Source organism: Microtus ochrogaster, linkage group LG4, assembly GCF_000317375.1.
Source record: "Microtus ochrogaster isolate Prairie Vole_2 linkage group LG4, MicOch1.0, whole genome shotgun sequence".
NCBI classification, from domain to species: Eukaryota; Metazoa; Chordata; class Mammalia; order Rodentia; family Cricetidae; genus Microtus; species Microtus ochrogaster.
The window spans coordinates 433095-452040 of NC_022030.1; the positions used below are offsets into that span (position 1 = coordinate 433095).

The 18946-nt window shown below is 38.5% G+C and overlaps 1 protein-coding gene across 1 annotated transcript in view; it reads left to right on the forward strand.

The window, feature by feature from the left end:
* Lama2 (laminin subunit alpha 2) overlaps positions 1 to 18946 on the forward strand; it is a 337962-nt gene that overhangs the window by 277975 nt on the left and 41041 nt on the right. The window contains 5 exon segments of the mRNA XM_026786227.1: positions 3082 to 3206; positions 8214 to 8376; positions 9036 to 9180; positions 14354 to 14492; positions 16618 to 16629. Coding sequence (XP_026642028.1) covers positions 3082 to 3206; positions 8214 to 8376; positions 9036 to 9180; positions 14354 to 14492; positions 16618 to 16629 — 584 coding nt within the window.

Genomic DNA, 18946 nt, shown 5'->3' on the forward strand with positions numbered 1-18946 from the left:
CACTTGGACAGAGTTCCCAGTCCCCCAACACCCAAACTATGAACCAAAACCACAATTACTCACTCAGTGATCTTACTGCTTAGAACACAACTGAACAGGAAGATTTCTCAAGTGCAGCATCTCAGGATGGAGGAAGACTGAGAAGGCAAGTAGAAGCCACAGCAGGATGGTCCATGTCTAGTCAACAAGAGGCTCCAGATGTTGGTTGACAGCATTCCAAGGACCTCTCTCATTAACATTTGTGGCCTTGGTCACAGCACTAGGAAGAGATGAGTATTGTTAATGTTAGAACTAAAGCTGTAACCAGAACACCTCAGTTTCTCATGACCATCTTCTCATGTTTTTTCTGAATCATCCTAATCTGTTCTTTGAGGTGCAGGTAGACTTAAATATCCACTACTCTTCTGGTTGCTGTGACCAAATACATGACAAGCATAATTAAGAAAGGAAGAGTTTATTTTGACAAATAATCTGGGGTAGACCCATCCTGGAAAAGAGAGGAAGGCATGGTCGCAGGGGTGTAAGGTGGTTTCTCACAATCACCACAGTCAGATCACAGTGCGAGGAGGAAGCTGGTGCTTAATGTGTTTTCTTTTCTTTCTTTTTTACTTTTTTTCTTTTTTATTCAGTTTAGGAACATACGTTTCCTAGTGTTTTTTTTTTTTCTGATGTTACAATAAAGACCATAACCAAAAGTAACTTAGGGGAGAAGGAGTTTGTTTAGCTTGTATGTCGTCATCATATTTCATCACTGAGGAAAGTCAAGACAAGGATCCAAGTAAGACAGAAACCTACAAGCCAAAACTAAAGCAGAGTCCATGGAGGAATTACTTACTGGCTTGTTCCCCAGGGTTGTTCCCCAGCCTGTTTTCTTATACAGCCCAGGACCACCTGCCCAGCATTAGCACAACCCCAGTGACTGAGCCCATTCACATCAGTCACTAGTCAAGAAAATGCCCTGAAGACTTGCCTAGAAGCAATCTGATAGAGGCATTTTCTTAACAGGGGTTCTTATTCCCATATAACTCTAGCTTGTGTCAAGTTGACACAAACCTATTCAGGATACCAGGTTATAGGATGTTGCTGCCCATATTTAGGGTGGGTCTTCTCTGTTCAGGTAAACCTTCAAACATACTCAGAAGTGTGTTTCTTTGATGGTTCTAAATCCTTTGAAGTTGGCAATGAGATTACCCATCACAGTTAGCTTTGGCACAGTTTCTGATGTAGAGAACAGACTATGCCCCTTATTTGTAGTAAGTCAGGGCTGGGACAAGAGGTATTTAAACAAGGCTTTCTATCTTGGAGCTGGTCTTTTTTCTCCTTTATGAATGTAGTGTTCACCAAGCTGAAGACCTGCCTCTGTGACAATAACACTAGAACTGACGTTGAGAAGATGCCCTCTTAGACCCCAGACTCTGTGCTGCGGATAGCAGCAATCAGAACCTGCATGGATGCATATGGTCCTCTCTTACAAAGCTGCTGCCTTTCTCCTCATTCTCTTGAGATGGAGGCCTGCATGGCTAAGAATGAAAACCCTATCAGCAGTTCTCTACCTGTGGGTCTTGACTCCTTAGGGATCGCCTAAGATCATCAGAAAACATAGCTGTTTATACAATGATTCATAACAGTAGAAAAATTACAGTTAAAAGTAGCAATGAAAATAATTTTATGGTTGGGGGTCACCACAACGTGCAGGATTGTATTAAAGGGTCGCAGCATTAAGAAAGTTAACAACACTGTTGCAGGTTAATTTATGCATATGATCCCTCCTTCATCATTGAGAACTCTGTGTGAATTCCCTCATGACCTCAAGGGAAAAACATCTTGTGTGTTGTGGGCTGGATTTACCCAAAGTAAACAATATCCATGCACTACGTTTTTTTTAAAAATGTTTATTTAAAAGTTTCTTTTTTCATTTTACATAGCAACCACAATTCCCTGTTCCTCCCTTCCCCTCACTTCCCAGCATCTTTCCCCTCCCATCCACTCCTCAGAAAGGTTAAGGCCTCCCATGGGGTGCCTATGAGGTCTGGAATAGCAAATTGAGGAAGGACCTAGCTCCCCTCCCCTGTATCGCAGCTGAGCAAGGTACCCTCCACGGGGAATGAGCTCCAAACAGCCAGTTTATGCACTAGGGATAAATCCCACTGCCAGTAGTCCCACAGATTTCCCAAGCCACAGAACTGTCACCCACATTCAGAGGGCCTTGTTCAATTCTATTCAGGTTCCCAGCTCTCAGTCCAGAGTCAGAAAACTCCCACTAGCTCAGATCACCTGTCTCTGTGCGTTTTCTCATCATGATCTTGACCCCTTTGCTCATATAATTCCTCCTCCCTCTCTTTGACTGGACTCAACCCAGTATGTACTAGTTCTTAACACACCCTTGTCTGTACTGGGCATTGCTTTTAGGAGCAGAAATAATCTAATTCTCACAATGATCCCATATGGCAGGCACCTGCAGAAAAGCTCAATAGTTACCCTAAGGTTAGAAGCTGGAAATCATTTAGTTCTGCCACAACTATACATGGGTTTTCCATCCTCAGACTCCATAAATTAAGAATGGAAAATATTTGAAAACTAAAATTGCACCTACATTGAAAATATACAGATGTTTTCTTGCCAGTTTGTAAATAATGTAGTGTGAGAGCTAATCACACAGAATTTATATTATGTTGCTTTGAGTTTATTATTTAATCTAAAGATCATTAGCAGTATATGGAAAGATGTGTGTATGTTATGTACAAATACCACACCATTTTTATATAAGAGACTTCAGAATCTAAGGACTTACATTTTGGATGGGTTTACAACAAAACATGGACAATTGCTTCTACTAATGGAGATAATACATGTAAATTCAGTTCCATTTTAGGATGACAGGACCCACTGATGAAATATCTGGGCTTTTCCCTCTATGACCTATCTTGTAGTAGCTGTGATGACATAATATGCTCTAAGACAACTGCTAAGATTGTCATACACAATGGATAAGAGCTCTTCTGCCTTCTGTTGCTAAGAAGTCACAACTATTGCAACTGGGAAAATCATTAACTCTAACCAATACCTCCTGTCTCCCTGCAGAAGGCCGATGCTGTGCGTGTGATTACATTCACCGGCTGCATGGGAGAAACATACTTTGACAACAAACCTATAGGTCTATGGAACTTCCGCGAGAAAGAAGGGGACTGCAGGGGCTGCACTGTCAGGTGGGTTTAGATAAGACGGTCTGTTCTGTGCACCACGCAGGTTGTATTTCACTGCGTATCCATCTACCATGGTGCACAGCAGGGCTCACCATGCTTACGGTGGATTTACCAAAAGTGGGGGAAACGTCTAGTCCTGGCCCAGCCTTTGTGGGCATTTTCCAAGGACCTTGAAAGTGCCCTTCACCACATCAACATGGCCGTGTGTTTTTTATAAAATCTGCACAGATGAGCAATTTGAACCCCAGTCAATTATGCCAGTGTCTCTTCATAGCCAGGAGAGTTTGCTTATCTATTAATGACCTCTGGTCATAATTACTATTTTATAAGGAGCGTACTCCCCAAACTGATTAAGCATACATGTAGAAACCTAGCTTGCATTGCTTTTCCTGTAGGACCTTCAGAATTGACATCCGATCCTGCAAGTGCTTTAAGGGGTAACTGAAGGACTTTGAGATGCATCTTAAGGTAGGGGGTGGGGGATAAAACTGGTGCTCAGTCCAGGAAAAAGTACCATAACACAGAGCATTAAATGTAAGAAAGAGTCCAAAGCAAACAGGATTTTAAAGTATATCTAGCATAAAATACATGTGTAGGAAATAAATAGTTTTATGTGAACCTGAGCAGAGAGTATAAAAATAATAACCTAAAAGGAAGGAATTTCTCAACATGAAAATAAAGAACCCCCTAGTCATTTGAGTCTAAAAATGATTAAACTACAGTAAAACTCTGAAGAGTACATTAAATACCTGGAATATTAATGTAAAAATACACAAGAATTCAGAGGTAGCAAGCAGTTTGTGTTTTTAATTCTAATTTAAAGAGTGCATGGGCATTCCCAAACCTCAAACCCCATTAACACAGCAAAGCACATGGTACATTTTCTTCTAAATAGCTCTTCTTTTCAGGAAGACTCTCTAAAATACCTCTGAAAGTTTTAATGTCCTTCTGGTACCATAACCTTATCAACATGGCATTAAGACAGGGTGAAAGTCTGGCATACTTAAGATGCTTTTATCCAGAACATATTGATACAGAATATGCAAAGCTGTCAATAAAATTCTTTAGTTCAACCAAAGCCATGGGATGCAATGCAAAGTTTGACAGCACATGCCTGTAATCCCAGCACCAAGAATGCAGAGGTTGGAAGATTATTAATTCAACACCAGCCTGAGACACACAAGGTCCAGACTTGCCCCAAACGTTTCCTTGCTAGTTTTCTAACTGGAATTTTTAGATTATTAACAACAGTAGCAAAAGGAAATCTTGCAGGACTATTCAACTAGTTGACATTGCAGTATGATATTGTCATCCACAAATGTACAGTGTCAGATCCATAGCTATCTTGGAATACATGTAGCCCATAGACCACAGGTCGAAGGTACCTGATTATCCTAAAACATCAGATCATTATTCTGTCAGTCATAGTTATAAGACTATCACATTAGCAACTGTGTAAAAAACCTTCAATATGTATTGTATTATCTAGGGAACTTATACTTTCAACCTTCTGATAGTAGGAAGAGTTCAGTTCAAACTCAGTCATCAAAAGATGTATCTACCACATAGAAGGGAGAAAAGATTAATAAGATAGTTAAATTATGAAGTACAATTTTAAAAAATCCCTTTGGATGGGGTATAAAGTATATTAGATCTAATCCACATGGGAAGTAGAAAAAGACAAGCTCTTCTGAGTAAATTGGGAGCATGGGAGCCTTGGGAGAGGCTTAAAGGGGAGGAGAGAGGCAGTGAGGGGAGCAGAGAAAAATGTAGAGCTCAATAAAAATCAATAAAAAGTTGGAAAAAAATAAAGTATAACTTTGGGAATTTGCTTTGTGAAGGAAGCAGCCCACCACCCTGAGGTAAGCCTCAATAACATTTCACATATAGTAGAAGGTAGTGCTGACTACCCAGTTTTCTACCACAATGCTTTTTGACTAAGCTCCACCTTTGTGCAGTGTTGATCCTCCTGTCAGAGTTGTATTTCTGTTGCTGATGATAAAAACACCACCACTAAAAGTAACTTGGTGATGAGAGGGTTTATCTCAGCTTACAGATTCACATTACAGTCTATCATCAAGGGAAGAACTCAGGCAGGGCAGGGAACTCAAGCAGGCCAGGAACCTAGCGGGAGGAACTGAAGAAGTCACAAGGAAAAGTCCACAATGGATTGGGCCCTCCCACATCAACCATTAACCAAGAAAAAAAAATCTATAGGCTTGCCCACAGGCCAGCCTGGTGGGGATACCTTCTCAATTGATGTGACTTCTCTCCAAATGACTGTAGCTTATGTCAAGGACAGAAACTAATTAGGACGCCTTCCTTTTGCTTCCAGCTTTCAAACTAACCTTGTCTTTTTTTTTAAAGTTCTTTGTTTACATTTTTAAATCCCCCAATATAGAATTATTTAAGTACCCTTTTGCTTTGTGAAATTATTTTGATTAGGATTGCTATTGTGCTTTAATGTGCTTTGATTTTGTAGCCGTATAAGTTTTGAGTGGTCTCCTGAAGCACTGCTGTCCCCTTTGACCTTACATTTGTAACAATAATTTTTATAGAATTCAGGGTATTGTTAGATATTGTTCTAGGTTTCCTTTGAGAAAGCTTCGTTGTGTTTTTACATAAAAACCAATCATTCAATTTAGAGGACAAAAATCAATTTTGTGAGAAAGATAAAGGATAAGTCTACAGGAGGTAGGCTGGGAACATTCTGTAGAGCCATCAGGATGTCATCTTAGGAAGCTGTGGTTTTAGATAAAAATATGAAAGGGTGCAGTTGTTGTAATGCTTAAAATAACAGTTGGGAAATAACTTACTTTTATTCAAGATAAAATGCCACATTAGGATTAAAATACAAAACTGCTACAAATAAAATGCATTTAGCTGAGCATAAAAATTACAATAAACTTTTAAGTACTATGACACAATATACACTCATTTTTGTATGAGCAACCAAAAGGTGTGGCTGCTCCAAACAAGCAGACTTATTCTGTACTTACTTGACCAGACACACAGGTTTGGCACAGAAATAAAAGGCAAATTAAGGTACGCTGTGTTTATGAGGTATAATAGGGTTGCCACATTTTTTTTAAAAAAGTATGTTCAAAATGGACAGGAGATTAATACAGTGTTACATGTTGAAATATTATAGCATATACCTAACTGAACTAACTTTTCCCACTGCAAAATTAGTCATTCAAAGCTGGATTCCCCCCCCTTTTTTTTTAACCAATATCAGTGGTGAAGTGAGTGAAGGCAGCTTTCCTGCACCTATAGGCTGGCTCACTTCTAGCCTGAAACTCTTGCTCATAAAATGTCTTTTGTTTGAGAGACATAATGTTGTCAGTATTGGAAAGAATTTAGAAATCTAAAAGTGACTGAAACTTTCATGTCACACTTGGGAAATTCCAACATGAATTGTTAAATGGCTTCTGTAAGGTTCTCCAGCACTCCTCAGGGTACCTGATATTTAACTCACATTGAAAGGAAGATAGGTTAGGGACACAAGGACATCAGGGCTTAAATTTCATAAGTTTTGTATCAGAAAATAAACTGGTATTTCTCTTTTGAGTCTAGAATTGTGCACTGAGATTTTTGTTATTTGGGGGCACTTTTAAAGTTATCAGTAAGTAACAATGTCTGGGGACAAAGCACATAGAAAGTGGATGTGGCAGGCTCCCACAATCCTTTCCTGAGGTAGTCCTGATACCATGGTGGTATGCTATGCAAAGCCCTGGTAAATGAGAACCACAAGGAACATATATGGTGTCTATTGCAACAACCTCTTAGGTCTAGTGCAGTGTTCCAGAACTTACTGTTCTATCGTGATGAAAGGATAAATAATAGTCAAGTTACACGCTGTCAATGAGCTAATTTAGTCCCTCAGTTTCCAAATTAAGACGTTTTATAAATACTGGAAAAAAAGGCATCCTTCATCTTATATTTACTGTTCTTTTTCTCTCTGACAAGGAGCCAAGAGCAAGTTAACTTGTACAAGTGTGAAGCAGCTCTTCCTACGCAACACACTCAATTTTATACTCTATAATTTTTTATCTCATTAGCCACAATTTCATGAAAATAAAATTTTAGGCAATTATTTTATGACAGAACCATCACACTTCTCATTATCCCCTCTGTCCTCACAACTATACAAGATGCCAGTTTCAGAGCTTAAATGATCACTAACATGCAGGTGGGGAAGTTTGAAAACTCTCCCCACAGTACATAAAGGATTGTGTGTAGGGGGGGGAGTAGGTAGATAGCTGGGTGGTTGGGTGCATGTTAGATACATAGATGCCCAGATACATAGATAGATTAAATAAACTCACACTTGAAAAGCCAATACTTTTTGATTATTATATTTATAAGTTTATCTTAATCATTAGTTATTAAAACAATATTGAACATATCTATGAATCATTTTGCTATATGAAAATCTCCTTCATCCCACATATGTTTATTACAATCTATTAAGCAAGGGCTAGCATAGATACTGAGCATATGACTGTTATAGTTAGGGACCCATAACTTCAGGATAATCTCTTCAGGTCACACACTAATGACAAATGCTAATTAAAAACACAAAATGAAATGCAGGCATCTTTTATTGTCTGAATTTAATTTGTCCCAGGAGAACTTGATGGACAGAAGGATTTAGAGATTGGGAGTCTATATTCCAATGTGTTGTGTAGATAGGAAGAATCATAAAAGATTCAATCTATTCCAAATTCTACCAGTGTTCACAAATATCACCAAGAAGTGCTTAAATATTAAATATAGTGGAAATTTAGTCTAAGTGCTTGCCTAAAATGCCTATGAAAGTCTAGGTAAGAGATTATGGTTTGGGGGTCTAAGATTGTGGACAGTGTGGGTGGAAGTAAGGAGGACATGAGCCATCTTTAAGATAGTTTGTATCTAGCAAGAGCTCGTCATCCCATCCTGGGGATAGTCTGGCTCACTGAAGGATGACAGACAAAATGGGTCCAACTGGTGTGAAATGTCTCTTTTCAGTCCCCAAGTGGAAGACAGTGAGGGGACTATTCAGTTTGACGGAGAAGGTTATGCCCTGGTGAGCCGCCCCATCCGCTGGTACCCCAATATCTCCACAGTCATGTTCAAGTTCCGGACGTTTTCATCAAGTGCTCTCCTGATGTATCTGGCCACACGAGATCTGGTAACATGGAGAATGGGAAATGGGTTTGCTTCCGTTTTTTGTAGAATACCAATACAACTATTAGTTATTGATAAAACTATCAATTAAACCATAAGTGAGTCTGTAATGGTTGTGTAGTTGCCAAGAATGCTACAGAAAATGCTTATATGTTTTCAGTGATGATTTAATCACAATACAGTTTAGTTACTTTTTCTCTGAAGTATCACTACCTGGATAGCTCTTTATGAGAAGCATCCAGTGATAACTTCCTTGGGATAAAATTGTGTAGCTATATTTGAGAGACCAAAGTTGAAAGGTATTCCTAAATACTCCTTGGCATCATTTTTCTCAGGTCCACATTTCTTTAGTAAATTTGTTTGGATATCTTAACATTTGGCTTGCGTAATACATTTTTCAAAGGAACCCATTTTGCACTACCATCATGAGAGAATGTGTCTCAGTAGTTTGATTGTGGCTATCTGCACTGTAACATCATACTCACAAGCAAACCAAAATTGCAAATAGTAGCACTAGTTTTCTTTCGGAAATGCACTTCTGTCACAGAGTGACACATGCAGCGATCTAGCCATAAGGCCCTTTTAGACACCCCATAAAAAAAATGAATCCCCATATATTTCTCCGTGTATCTAATCACCGGTGTATTTTCACTCTGTTAATAGAAAGATTTCATGAGTGTGGAGCTCAGTGATGGGCACATAAAAGTTAGCTATGATCTGGGCTCAGGAATGGCTTCTGTTGTCAGCAATCAAAACCATAATGATGGGAAATGGAAATCATTCACCCTGTCAAGGATTCAGAAACAAGGTGAGTTTTTCAAGTAAGAATGCAGTGTGGGCCTTAATCATGCCATCCAAAGCACCCGGGAACCTAATCAGGAGAAGGACCTTGCCTGTAATTTCAGCTACTCACAAGTTCTGTGAAAAATTGATACAGTCATTTCTTTGGCTTACATTATAGGTGGTTTGCATTAGACAAGACTGATTGAAGAGCCAAATGGTTCTCTGTCATTTTCTTTTTTTGAAACCGAGAGCTTAATTTGAAAGCATAAAAGTGTCTTACAACTTGTGAAATTATATCCTATAACAGATTTGGAAAGGTTGTGTGCTTTTCTATTTTGTCAAGATGTTTCCTTTAGTTTAGAAGCTATAGGGTTGGTATGTCACAGCTATCAATTTCTTGATCTTCAAAAATGTCAAAAACTGTAAATATGTTTCAGAACTTAATTGAAAAGTAATGGCATGACATTTGCTATGGTTCTGGGACTTTTTAAAGTAGAGCATTATTTTATTTGACTTTATAAGGGAGTATTTTTGATCAGTGGTTAGAAAATGGGAAATGCACCCTTAAACTTATAGATGCTGGCATGTGTGCACATGTACGTGTCCATGTGTCCATGTACTTGGTGTGGTGTGATGTGGTGTGTGTGTGTGTGTGTGTGTGTGTGTGTGTGTGTATGTGTGTGTGATGGCTAATCTTGGTTTTCAGTTCAAGACACTTGAAAAGATGCAACCCCACATCGAGAACGGCCTCCATCAGTTTTATTTGCGGGCACATCTGTGGGGAGCACTTTCTTAATTTCCAGTTAATATACAATGGCCCCACCCTCAGGAGATGGTACCATCTGAAGGCAGATGGGCATGGGCTTGTTTATGAAAAGTGGATAAAGGAGAGCCTGGAAGCATACCAGTAAGTAGCATTCCTCCATGACTTCTGCTTCAAGCTCCGGTCTTGAGTGACTGCCTCAGCTTTTCTTCAGGGTGAATTGTAACTTCTACGTCATAGAAACCCTTTGCTCTCCTAAATTGTTTTTGGTGAGAGTGTTTTATCACAGCAATGGAAAGAAAATTAAAGCAAGATAAATAATAATAACCGAGATGGAAGGCCTTGTCTCTTAGTTCTCAGTATGGTGTAATAGTGCAACTGTTATTTGGTTAGAATCTCATAATTCTGTCATTACCCATATGTGAAACCCGAACATTGATACTTCTGAAAATAAAACTAGATCTAATTAATATTGGTGATGCCAATGTGATATTTTAAGAAAATTTAGATTTAACTCTATACCATCTTCCCACACATTCTGTATTTAATAAAATTTTGCCAGTCATCTACTAAGTACTGTACAAGAACTAACAGAAATCTGAAGCAAATATTTGCCTTCAAGAAACTTAGTCAGATGATACAAGAATCACTAATTGCTGATAGTGTTGTGTATAGTAAGGTAGCACTCTGTCACGGTAAGGGTTTCTATTGCTGAAAGAAAAAAATACCATGACCAAAAGCAGTTTGTGGAGGAAAGGTTTTATTTATTTACCTTTCTCTTCCATAACATCATTGAAGGCAATCAGGACAGGAATTCAAACAAGGCAAGAACTTAGAAGCAGGAGCTGATGCCGAGGCTATGGAGGAGTGCTGCTTACTGACTTGCTCCTCGGGCTTGTTCAGAATGCTTTCTTATAGCACCCAGGATTTCCAATCCTGGGGTAGTATCACCCACAAATGAACTGGACATTCACCCATTGATAACTAATGGAGAAAATAACCTATTGGTTTGCCTACGGCCAAATCTTGCAGGGGACATTTTTTAATTCCCTCAAATGGGGTATCCTCCTCTCAGGAGACGTTAGCTTATGTCAAGGTGATATAAGTCTATGTAGTCTCAGAATAGAACTCTGGATGGAGAAATCAGCTCCAGGAAGGGCCCCTGAGACACAGGCAAAGGTGAAAGAGTGGCCTAGGTGGAGAGCACCTGCAGAAATTTCAGAGAAATGCTGGCCTAGGTGGAGAGCACCTGCAGAAATTTCAGAGGAATGCTGTACAAACCGTAGAGCCACTGGAGAGATAGATGTGCCAGTTTGAAGTGGCCTCTCCTTGGAACAGGAGGTGCTTGGAGAAACTCCTTAGGGTAGACAAAAGCCATTGTTAGACTTCAGAAGCTGGTTGCTGCATTCTTCATCCCCATAAAAGAGAGACGCAGTGCTCACAGGTCATAAGAACCCTGTGTAGTTCAGGATGGACATTTAATTAGGAGTTTCCCAAATATCTTTACTCACATAACTTCTACTTCCGCAATAGAAATGTTGCTACGAGACACACGTGAGCAGACACACTATCAGCGGTCAGTAAATGGGCAGACTAAAATGAATAAATGATGGTAGAAAATTACTGAATTATACTGAGATAGAGGATGAGTCTCTGCATAGGCCTGTGAGCTCAGAAGATGGCTTTAGCCATAGAGGAATTTAACTCTTCCACAAGATCACGTCTGGGCTTCATTGAAATTTCTTCCAGAGGAACTTGGTCAGTATGTTTGTGACCATTTTGGTTGCTACTGAGACCTTCAGAGGGTCAGGTAAAAGAAGAAAATTAAAGTCAATAATGCGAATGTAGAGGGAAAATGGAGTTGAACAATATCAAGTATCTCATACCCAATAAGCTTAGAAAAACAAGATCTGGAATAAACCCTTTTTTTTTTTTTGGATAACAAGATTGTGTCAGTGATACTGAAAGGGTTGCTAAATCGAGAGACAACAGCTGTGTTTTTATTTTTCTTTGAAAAATAGTCAGCTCTATTTGAGACTTATTGTGTTTAAGGTGCCTTTAGTAACCTAGGGAAGCTGTGTAGATGGCAGGCAATTAGATGTTGTGAGTGTCATGGAAATCTAGAGAGGAGACGAAGAAACTGGAATCATTTCACAGTCAAGATGGTCAAATATGAGTAAGGGTGAGAAAAACTGAGTAGCGAATCAGATTGAGACAACCCGCCACCACCTGGATGCCCACAGATATCGAAAGAGGAGTTACATGGAGACCTTGAAAGGGAGCCAGAGATAAATAATCAGAGAAAGCTGAAATTAATCTTTGCAAGAAGCCCAATGTTAAAGAGGAAAATGAAATAATTTTCTCAAAAGAGGAAGAACTGGGCATGGTGGCACATGGAACTAGAGGCAAGAGGATTAAGAGTTAAAGGAGGTCATTCTTGGTTACACAGTATATTCTAGACATGATTACATAAAATCTTATATAAAAGAAAAAGGAAAAAGAATTTGGGTTATCCTAGAATGCTGACAGGAAATAGGAGCAAAGGAATTTCATCATCAAAAGAAATGTGGAATCCATAATAATCCTTTAACAAATTGTTAGAGTGGAAGCTCTTTAGCTTCCAGACTGGTCTAAGATGTATGTGTATATAGAGCTAATTATGTGTAAAGGTAATTAATTAAATATATGAAATTTATGTAATTAATTAAAATTTGAACATTAATTATTAAATAGATCTTAATGGGACAGTCGTTTCTTTAGGGTGGTTTATCTAGTTTGGTTTATTTTTTCACTTTTTACAAAAGTGGACTTTTGCCTGGTATGATGGTATATGTAATTAATTAATCCTGCCCTCAGGAGGGAGAGGCAGGAGGATCCCTGGGAGTACAAGGCAAGTCTGATCTGAATAGCAAGTTGCAGGTCAGTCAGAGCTATACACAGAGTGCCGGTTTCTCCAAGAGATGGAAGATAGATAGATAGATAGATAGATAGATAGATAGATAGATAGATAGATAGATAGATAGGTAGATAGATAGATAGATAGATAGATAGATAGATAGATAGATAGATAGATAAAGTGATAGATGATTTTAAGGTTTTGAGGTGTTAAGGTGTTAATAGGTTTGGGGGTATTTTCATGTGCTAATGGTAACTGATTTTATTTAAGATAGATTTTAAGTACCACTGTAGACTACAACAAAATTTTGTACTTTGCTATTTTTCTTTGTTTTCCAAAGAATCTCAATTATAATGACAAACGGAGAGACCATAATAATCTTGCATGTTCAAAAAAATGAGTAATACCTCTCCTGTGACCCTCAGTTGGAGCACTGCATAGTACATCAGCATACTGAAAGATCTGGGCAACCAAATATTAAGATATATGTTTAATACTGTTTGATGCAGTGTACATCATGTGTGTTTGAACCAGGGACATGCAAGAAACTAACATTGTAAACAGTGAACATTTAGAGATTCCCTTCTAACTAATTGGTTTAAAAGCCAATTTCCAAACTCACACTTTTTGAGATCTTCCACGAGGCAAAGATGCAGAAGCAAAACCTGTCACATGAATGAGCTGATGTCTCAATGTATATCAAGGACCCCGAACATATGACGTACTTAAAGGGCAAGTTTAAGCTAAGCATAGAGCATGCCCAGGAATCATATCACTCAGAAGGAGCCTACCCTGATCCTTTAAAAAATGAATGAGGAAAACCCATGATATAAGAATTCCCATATTGTTTTCTAAACAATGCAGTCTCAGCAGAGATGTGCGTTCTTTCTTCTTCCTTCTCTAGGTCTACGTTCTAGTACTCTCCACATAAGAAAATCCGTTGGGATCTAAGAGAAAAGCAATTAGGAGTAAGGACAGTACATCACTCAGGACACAGCCTCCCGGACTAAAATGTGTTTTACATTAGATGTGGGTCTCACTGACTCATGGAACCAAACATCCACATCTCTCCACGAGCATGTGTCATGGTTTTATACAAGGAAGTAACCCTTTGCAGATGAACAGAAACCTCAGTAGTTCTCAAGAGACTGAAATTCACAGGAAGAGGCTAAGAGTTGAAGCATTTCTAATTATCCATTCTAGCTAGATAGCCCTGTGAACACAATACTCATTTTCTTTAGCATGAGAAACCATGTCTCGTGGTTTGTTGATAGCCATCTAAGCTGTTTTCTTTTGTCTCCACTGATTGCCTTCCTTGTGTGGAAACCATTATTTCCATGCTTCGGTGTGAATGTTTCAATAATGTACTGTATTTATGCTATTGTTGTGCATTAAATAGTTTACATATATAATACACATGTTGAGAGAACACTAAAGTCTATTCAAACTTTAGACTGAATGTATCTCCAGTTGTCAATAAGAGCATAGCTATGGTAGACCTTGTGTTAATTAAATGGAAAATTACTATCTCTATTACAGCCAACATATCGATTGTCGACATCGATACAAACCAGGAGGAGAACATAGCCACTTCATCTTCTGGAAACAACTTTGGTCTTGACTTGAAAGCAGATGACAAAATATATTTTGGTGGCCTGCCAACTCTGAGAAACTTGAGGTAATCTAGTGTATACTTAAAGGGAAAGTTTTAATTAAATGGCCATTGTGTCTCGTAGAGTTGGGAAGTTTAATTACAATGGCAATGCCATATAACCTTTAGCTATAGAAAGGACTAATCAAAAAAAAATCATGTTGTATGTAAAAGCAACGCAAGGATTTGGGAACTGGGGATTAATTTGACATCTTTGTTGAAGAGATAAATTGGAATGGCTGTTTCTCTTACATTCACCTGCTGAGAGGAATTATGAAAGTAATTAAAGGTGGAAGCCGAAGCTGAATGTGAGTTCTGTAATTGCTGCTCTCTGTGCACAGTCGCCAGAGAGAATGGCATTCTGACATTGTGCAGGCGTCTGAAAATTAGTCAGTGTTCGGGATGCTGTGAGTATATGTTATTGCTGAGCATTAGCATTATAATACAATAGTGGAGCTTCCCCACGTATCCAGTACCAAACGACATTTGTTATTCACATGCCTGTTCCAACATAATGTAGAGACTTCTCATATGCTCTGTAGGGAGCAGGATAGAAAGACATCAGTAACTCATAGTGCAGTTAGCTCAAAAGCAGGAACTAAAAAGTCAGAAAGTAGCCCATGCGGTATTTAATTAATTTGCTGCTTAATATAAAACATGAGAATCAAATCCCATAGAGTATCTGGTACTGGATGTTAGCTGAATCAGATTAAAATGGGATGGATTGATCTGGTTAATTTGTGGGTAGTTATGACACTTTCAGAGCACCATGTTTTGAGGGTTTTCATTTCTGGTTTCTGGCTTTTTCTTGGTGGTTTATAAAAGGTTATGAAAGTCCTTCAAAGGTGTTTCTACTCAATAAAAATAGAACATCTGGAGATACCTTAGAATGTCATCATCGGAAACCATGGGGACAGTTAGCTCCCTATTTCCCATCAACAGGTCCCTGAACAGAGGAACCTTGGTCTCATTTTATATATCAGTTTTATATCAACTGAAGTTGTTTTTTCTCAAATCTACTCCTAGATTGGGCAATTGTCTAATTACCAGCTTTTCATAGTGTATATTGATAAGCTTCATGGTACAGACCATGAGTGCATGGTCACAAACATGTTCACACATACACTATATATATATGTATATGTATATATATATATGTATATGTATATATATGTATATATATATGTATGTATGTATACATATATACATATGTACATACATATAATCAGTATATTCATTTGTTTGTAATATAATTCTGAAATATCAAATCATAAAAATCACTACATATCAAAATTATTTGAAAAGTGTTATAGCTATCACTTAGTAGTTTCTTTGTTAAATAAGCATCTAATACTATGTGCTAGGTATCATACCAAACGCTGGTGATCCAGTACTTATTTAAGCCCAAGATATACCTTGAAAAATCATTTAGAATGAATTAAATGTAGTGAAATAAGACTACCTAAAAATAGTTCACTTATTCTAGTGAAGATTTTTATTATTTGAAAGTGAATTCTTGAAACACCCACAAACACATCATGAATTTACTTCATTGAGAATAATTTGTATCTTGGTGTTTATTTGGAAACTATTTATGCTCTAAATCTTTATCACCAAAATGTTACTTTTTCCATTCAGCAATTTAAAATACAATACTGCTGCAGCATGGCCTACTATTTTAATATAATCTTGAATGCCTACCTGTGATTGACAAATTATTCATGCATTCATGGGTTGTTTTGTGCCATCAGTACCACTGTATGATGATGTGGTAAACACAAATTATTTTCACGTGTATTGTTAAATTTGAGCTTCTTGAGAGCCGATATTTATAAGCTGTTCATAAGCACCATGTTCACTCACTTTCTCATATATTATGTCAAAAGAATAAGAACTTTAAATTTGTATTCCAAAATAAAAATGTCTAGGAGGTAATGTTAGGTGAGTGGCCATCTCTGAAGTTTGGTTTCACTTCCTTCGAGGACATTGGTCTATTCTGTGTACTTTCCTTTTTAAATATTCCTTTCTATGAGGTGGGTTTTAAATAAGATTTATTATTAATGTTTGTTGTTTTATTAAGTGAAAATTATAAATAATTTTTATAAGCAAATGGTTATAAGTAAATTGTTTTTTTCTCTTCCCTTTGGCTTAGTATGAAAGCAAGGTAAAATTTAAATTTATGCATGCCTTCTTCAAGTGCATGGCTGGGGACATTTGGCTTTGTGGGGACAGCAGCAGGGCACAAGCAGAGCAACACCGATGCAGTTGCTTCCACAGTAGATTTCATGAGCAAATAATGCGTGCTGCAAGAATCCTCATGCTTCCCAGCACTTACAAAGAGGCTGCTGCTTGCCCACCATCAGTCAGGTTACAACATCTGTTGTTTCACTGCTTCCTTGTGCAGACACTTGGCACAGCACCTCCTGGTGGCCAGCAGGCCATACACACATGGACGCTGGCCAGTAAAGTTTATGAGCATAGTCTAATTCTGGGGAGCCATGTTAAGATGGCTACTGAAGCAGAACTTAGACTCTGGTCTCCCCAGCACTGTGCTGTTTGCTCAGCGCACCTCCCATGCTACTGAATGCTCAGCGCTGCCTTTTTGCTTTCTGCAAAGATGCATTTACATGGCCAAAGCACCTCTCGTCAAAGCCGCTTGTTTATTGCCATTTATAAAATTTTCTATGGAGCCAAATGAAAAAAACCTCTGCAGATACGACAGGTTCTATTTCAAACAAATGTTTAAGAGTGGAGAGATTTAGCAACAGTCTCCATATAGCTTTTTAGCTGCCTTTGCATTCTTCCCTGAAGGCAGATATTCGTAAGAATTAGCAGTCTTGTAAGTAAGTGGCTGATCAAATCCTAGAGATGTGGATGGATGGCTGACCCTGGCCAAAAACAAAGGTGTTTTGGCATTTCAGAGACTAATTCTGCCAGAATTCTGAACAGGAGATAATGAAAACTGAAGTGGCCCAGGAAATGTTTAAAGCCAAGACCAGATTTTAGTATCAAAAACTAGAAAACATAGACGGTAGGAAGATTAAAAACAACTTATTTTTTTCATGACATCATTCTGCTACAAGTTTGCAGAGAAGGGTAAAAAGCAAAGACTGAACATTCATTGCACATACACATAAAGAAAGCTCCACGTTAGCACTGTGTAATTTTTGTGCGTGAGTGGTGGTCCTCGGGAAAGAGACCTGTGGCTGCCTTAAAAAAAAAAAGCAAATCGCTGTACCATAAATCATCCCCGAGACTTTCATAATGTTGAACTTGCTGAATCATTACACTTTGAGAAGGATCTTGGTATTTCCATGAAACAGTAAGCTTGTTGGAGTGACTCACTTTACTGACAAAACTTCCCCAACCCCCCATATTGTGATAGAGCTGTCCTCCTCTGAAGCACATTTCGGAAGCAAGTGAGCACTACAAGTGAAATCCTCCATCCCCTTCACTTTGTAGATGATGATAAGTAAGACCCCTTCCCCCCAGCTGGCAGGGTTCTTCATAATTACTGACTAAAGGAACAGAAGGAAGAGACCTTGGGAACCAGAGGAAATGATCAAAGGAAATAAAGAAGTTCCCGAGAGACGGGGGTGGAAGTGGAGATTAGAACAAACCCTTGACAAGAAATAAATCACCTGGTACAGACTGCCAGGGTCTAATTTGCTTTCCCACCTGTTTTTCCTCATGCCATGTGTCTTTTATAAAGACGAAAATGAGAAACTTGGCATCAAGGGATGATGAGAGGAGAATTAATCATTAGCCTATCAAGTACAATATTGGTGTCGACTGGACACTTTCCAGATGTTCATCAACACTCCATAATGAAGATTTGTCATTTTTACTCCTATATTTTGACACTGTTCAGTGTAGTAGCTACTAGCCACTGTGAACATTTTGCACACATGCGCACGTGCCTGCACACACAGCTCCTTCTCGGCACAAACTGCATTGCAGGTCCCTAAAATCAAGATGCCTGAGAAGTAATAAACTCCTGATGAGAGCACGTCCACCACCAGAGAAAGATCTGCTGTCATAGACTCAATGCATGTTCTATCAGTATGTGTGAACTGTGCATTTAGGTGTGCTGTACTCTGCAGTACATCCAGACTATGGTCATCGAATACATAGGCACTATTGTCGTTGTCACCATGCCTGCTTACACATACAAATATGGAATCTGAGGGAAATCAGATCACTTAGTCAATATCAAGTAATAAATCAGAGCAGCATGTAGGAGTCGAAGGCAAGGAATTAATTTCTTATTTTGTAATCTATTAGCATCCTTGATGTGTCATTAGAAGTAGTGAGCAGAAAGCCAGCATTTAAATGTGGTTTGGGGGTAGAAGGCATGAACCAAATTAGAAGAACTGACTATTTTGCATTATGTCGCCTTATTTTGTTATGGTACACACACATGCACACACATATACACACTCACATACATACCCATGCACAGGTACATGTACATACACACA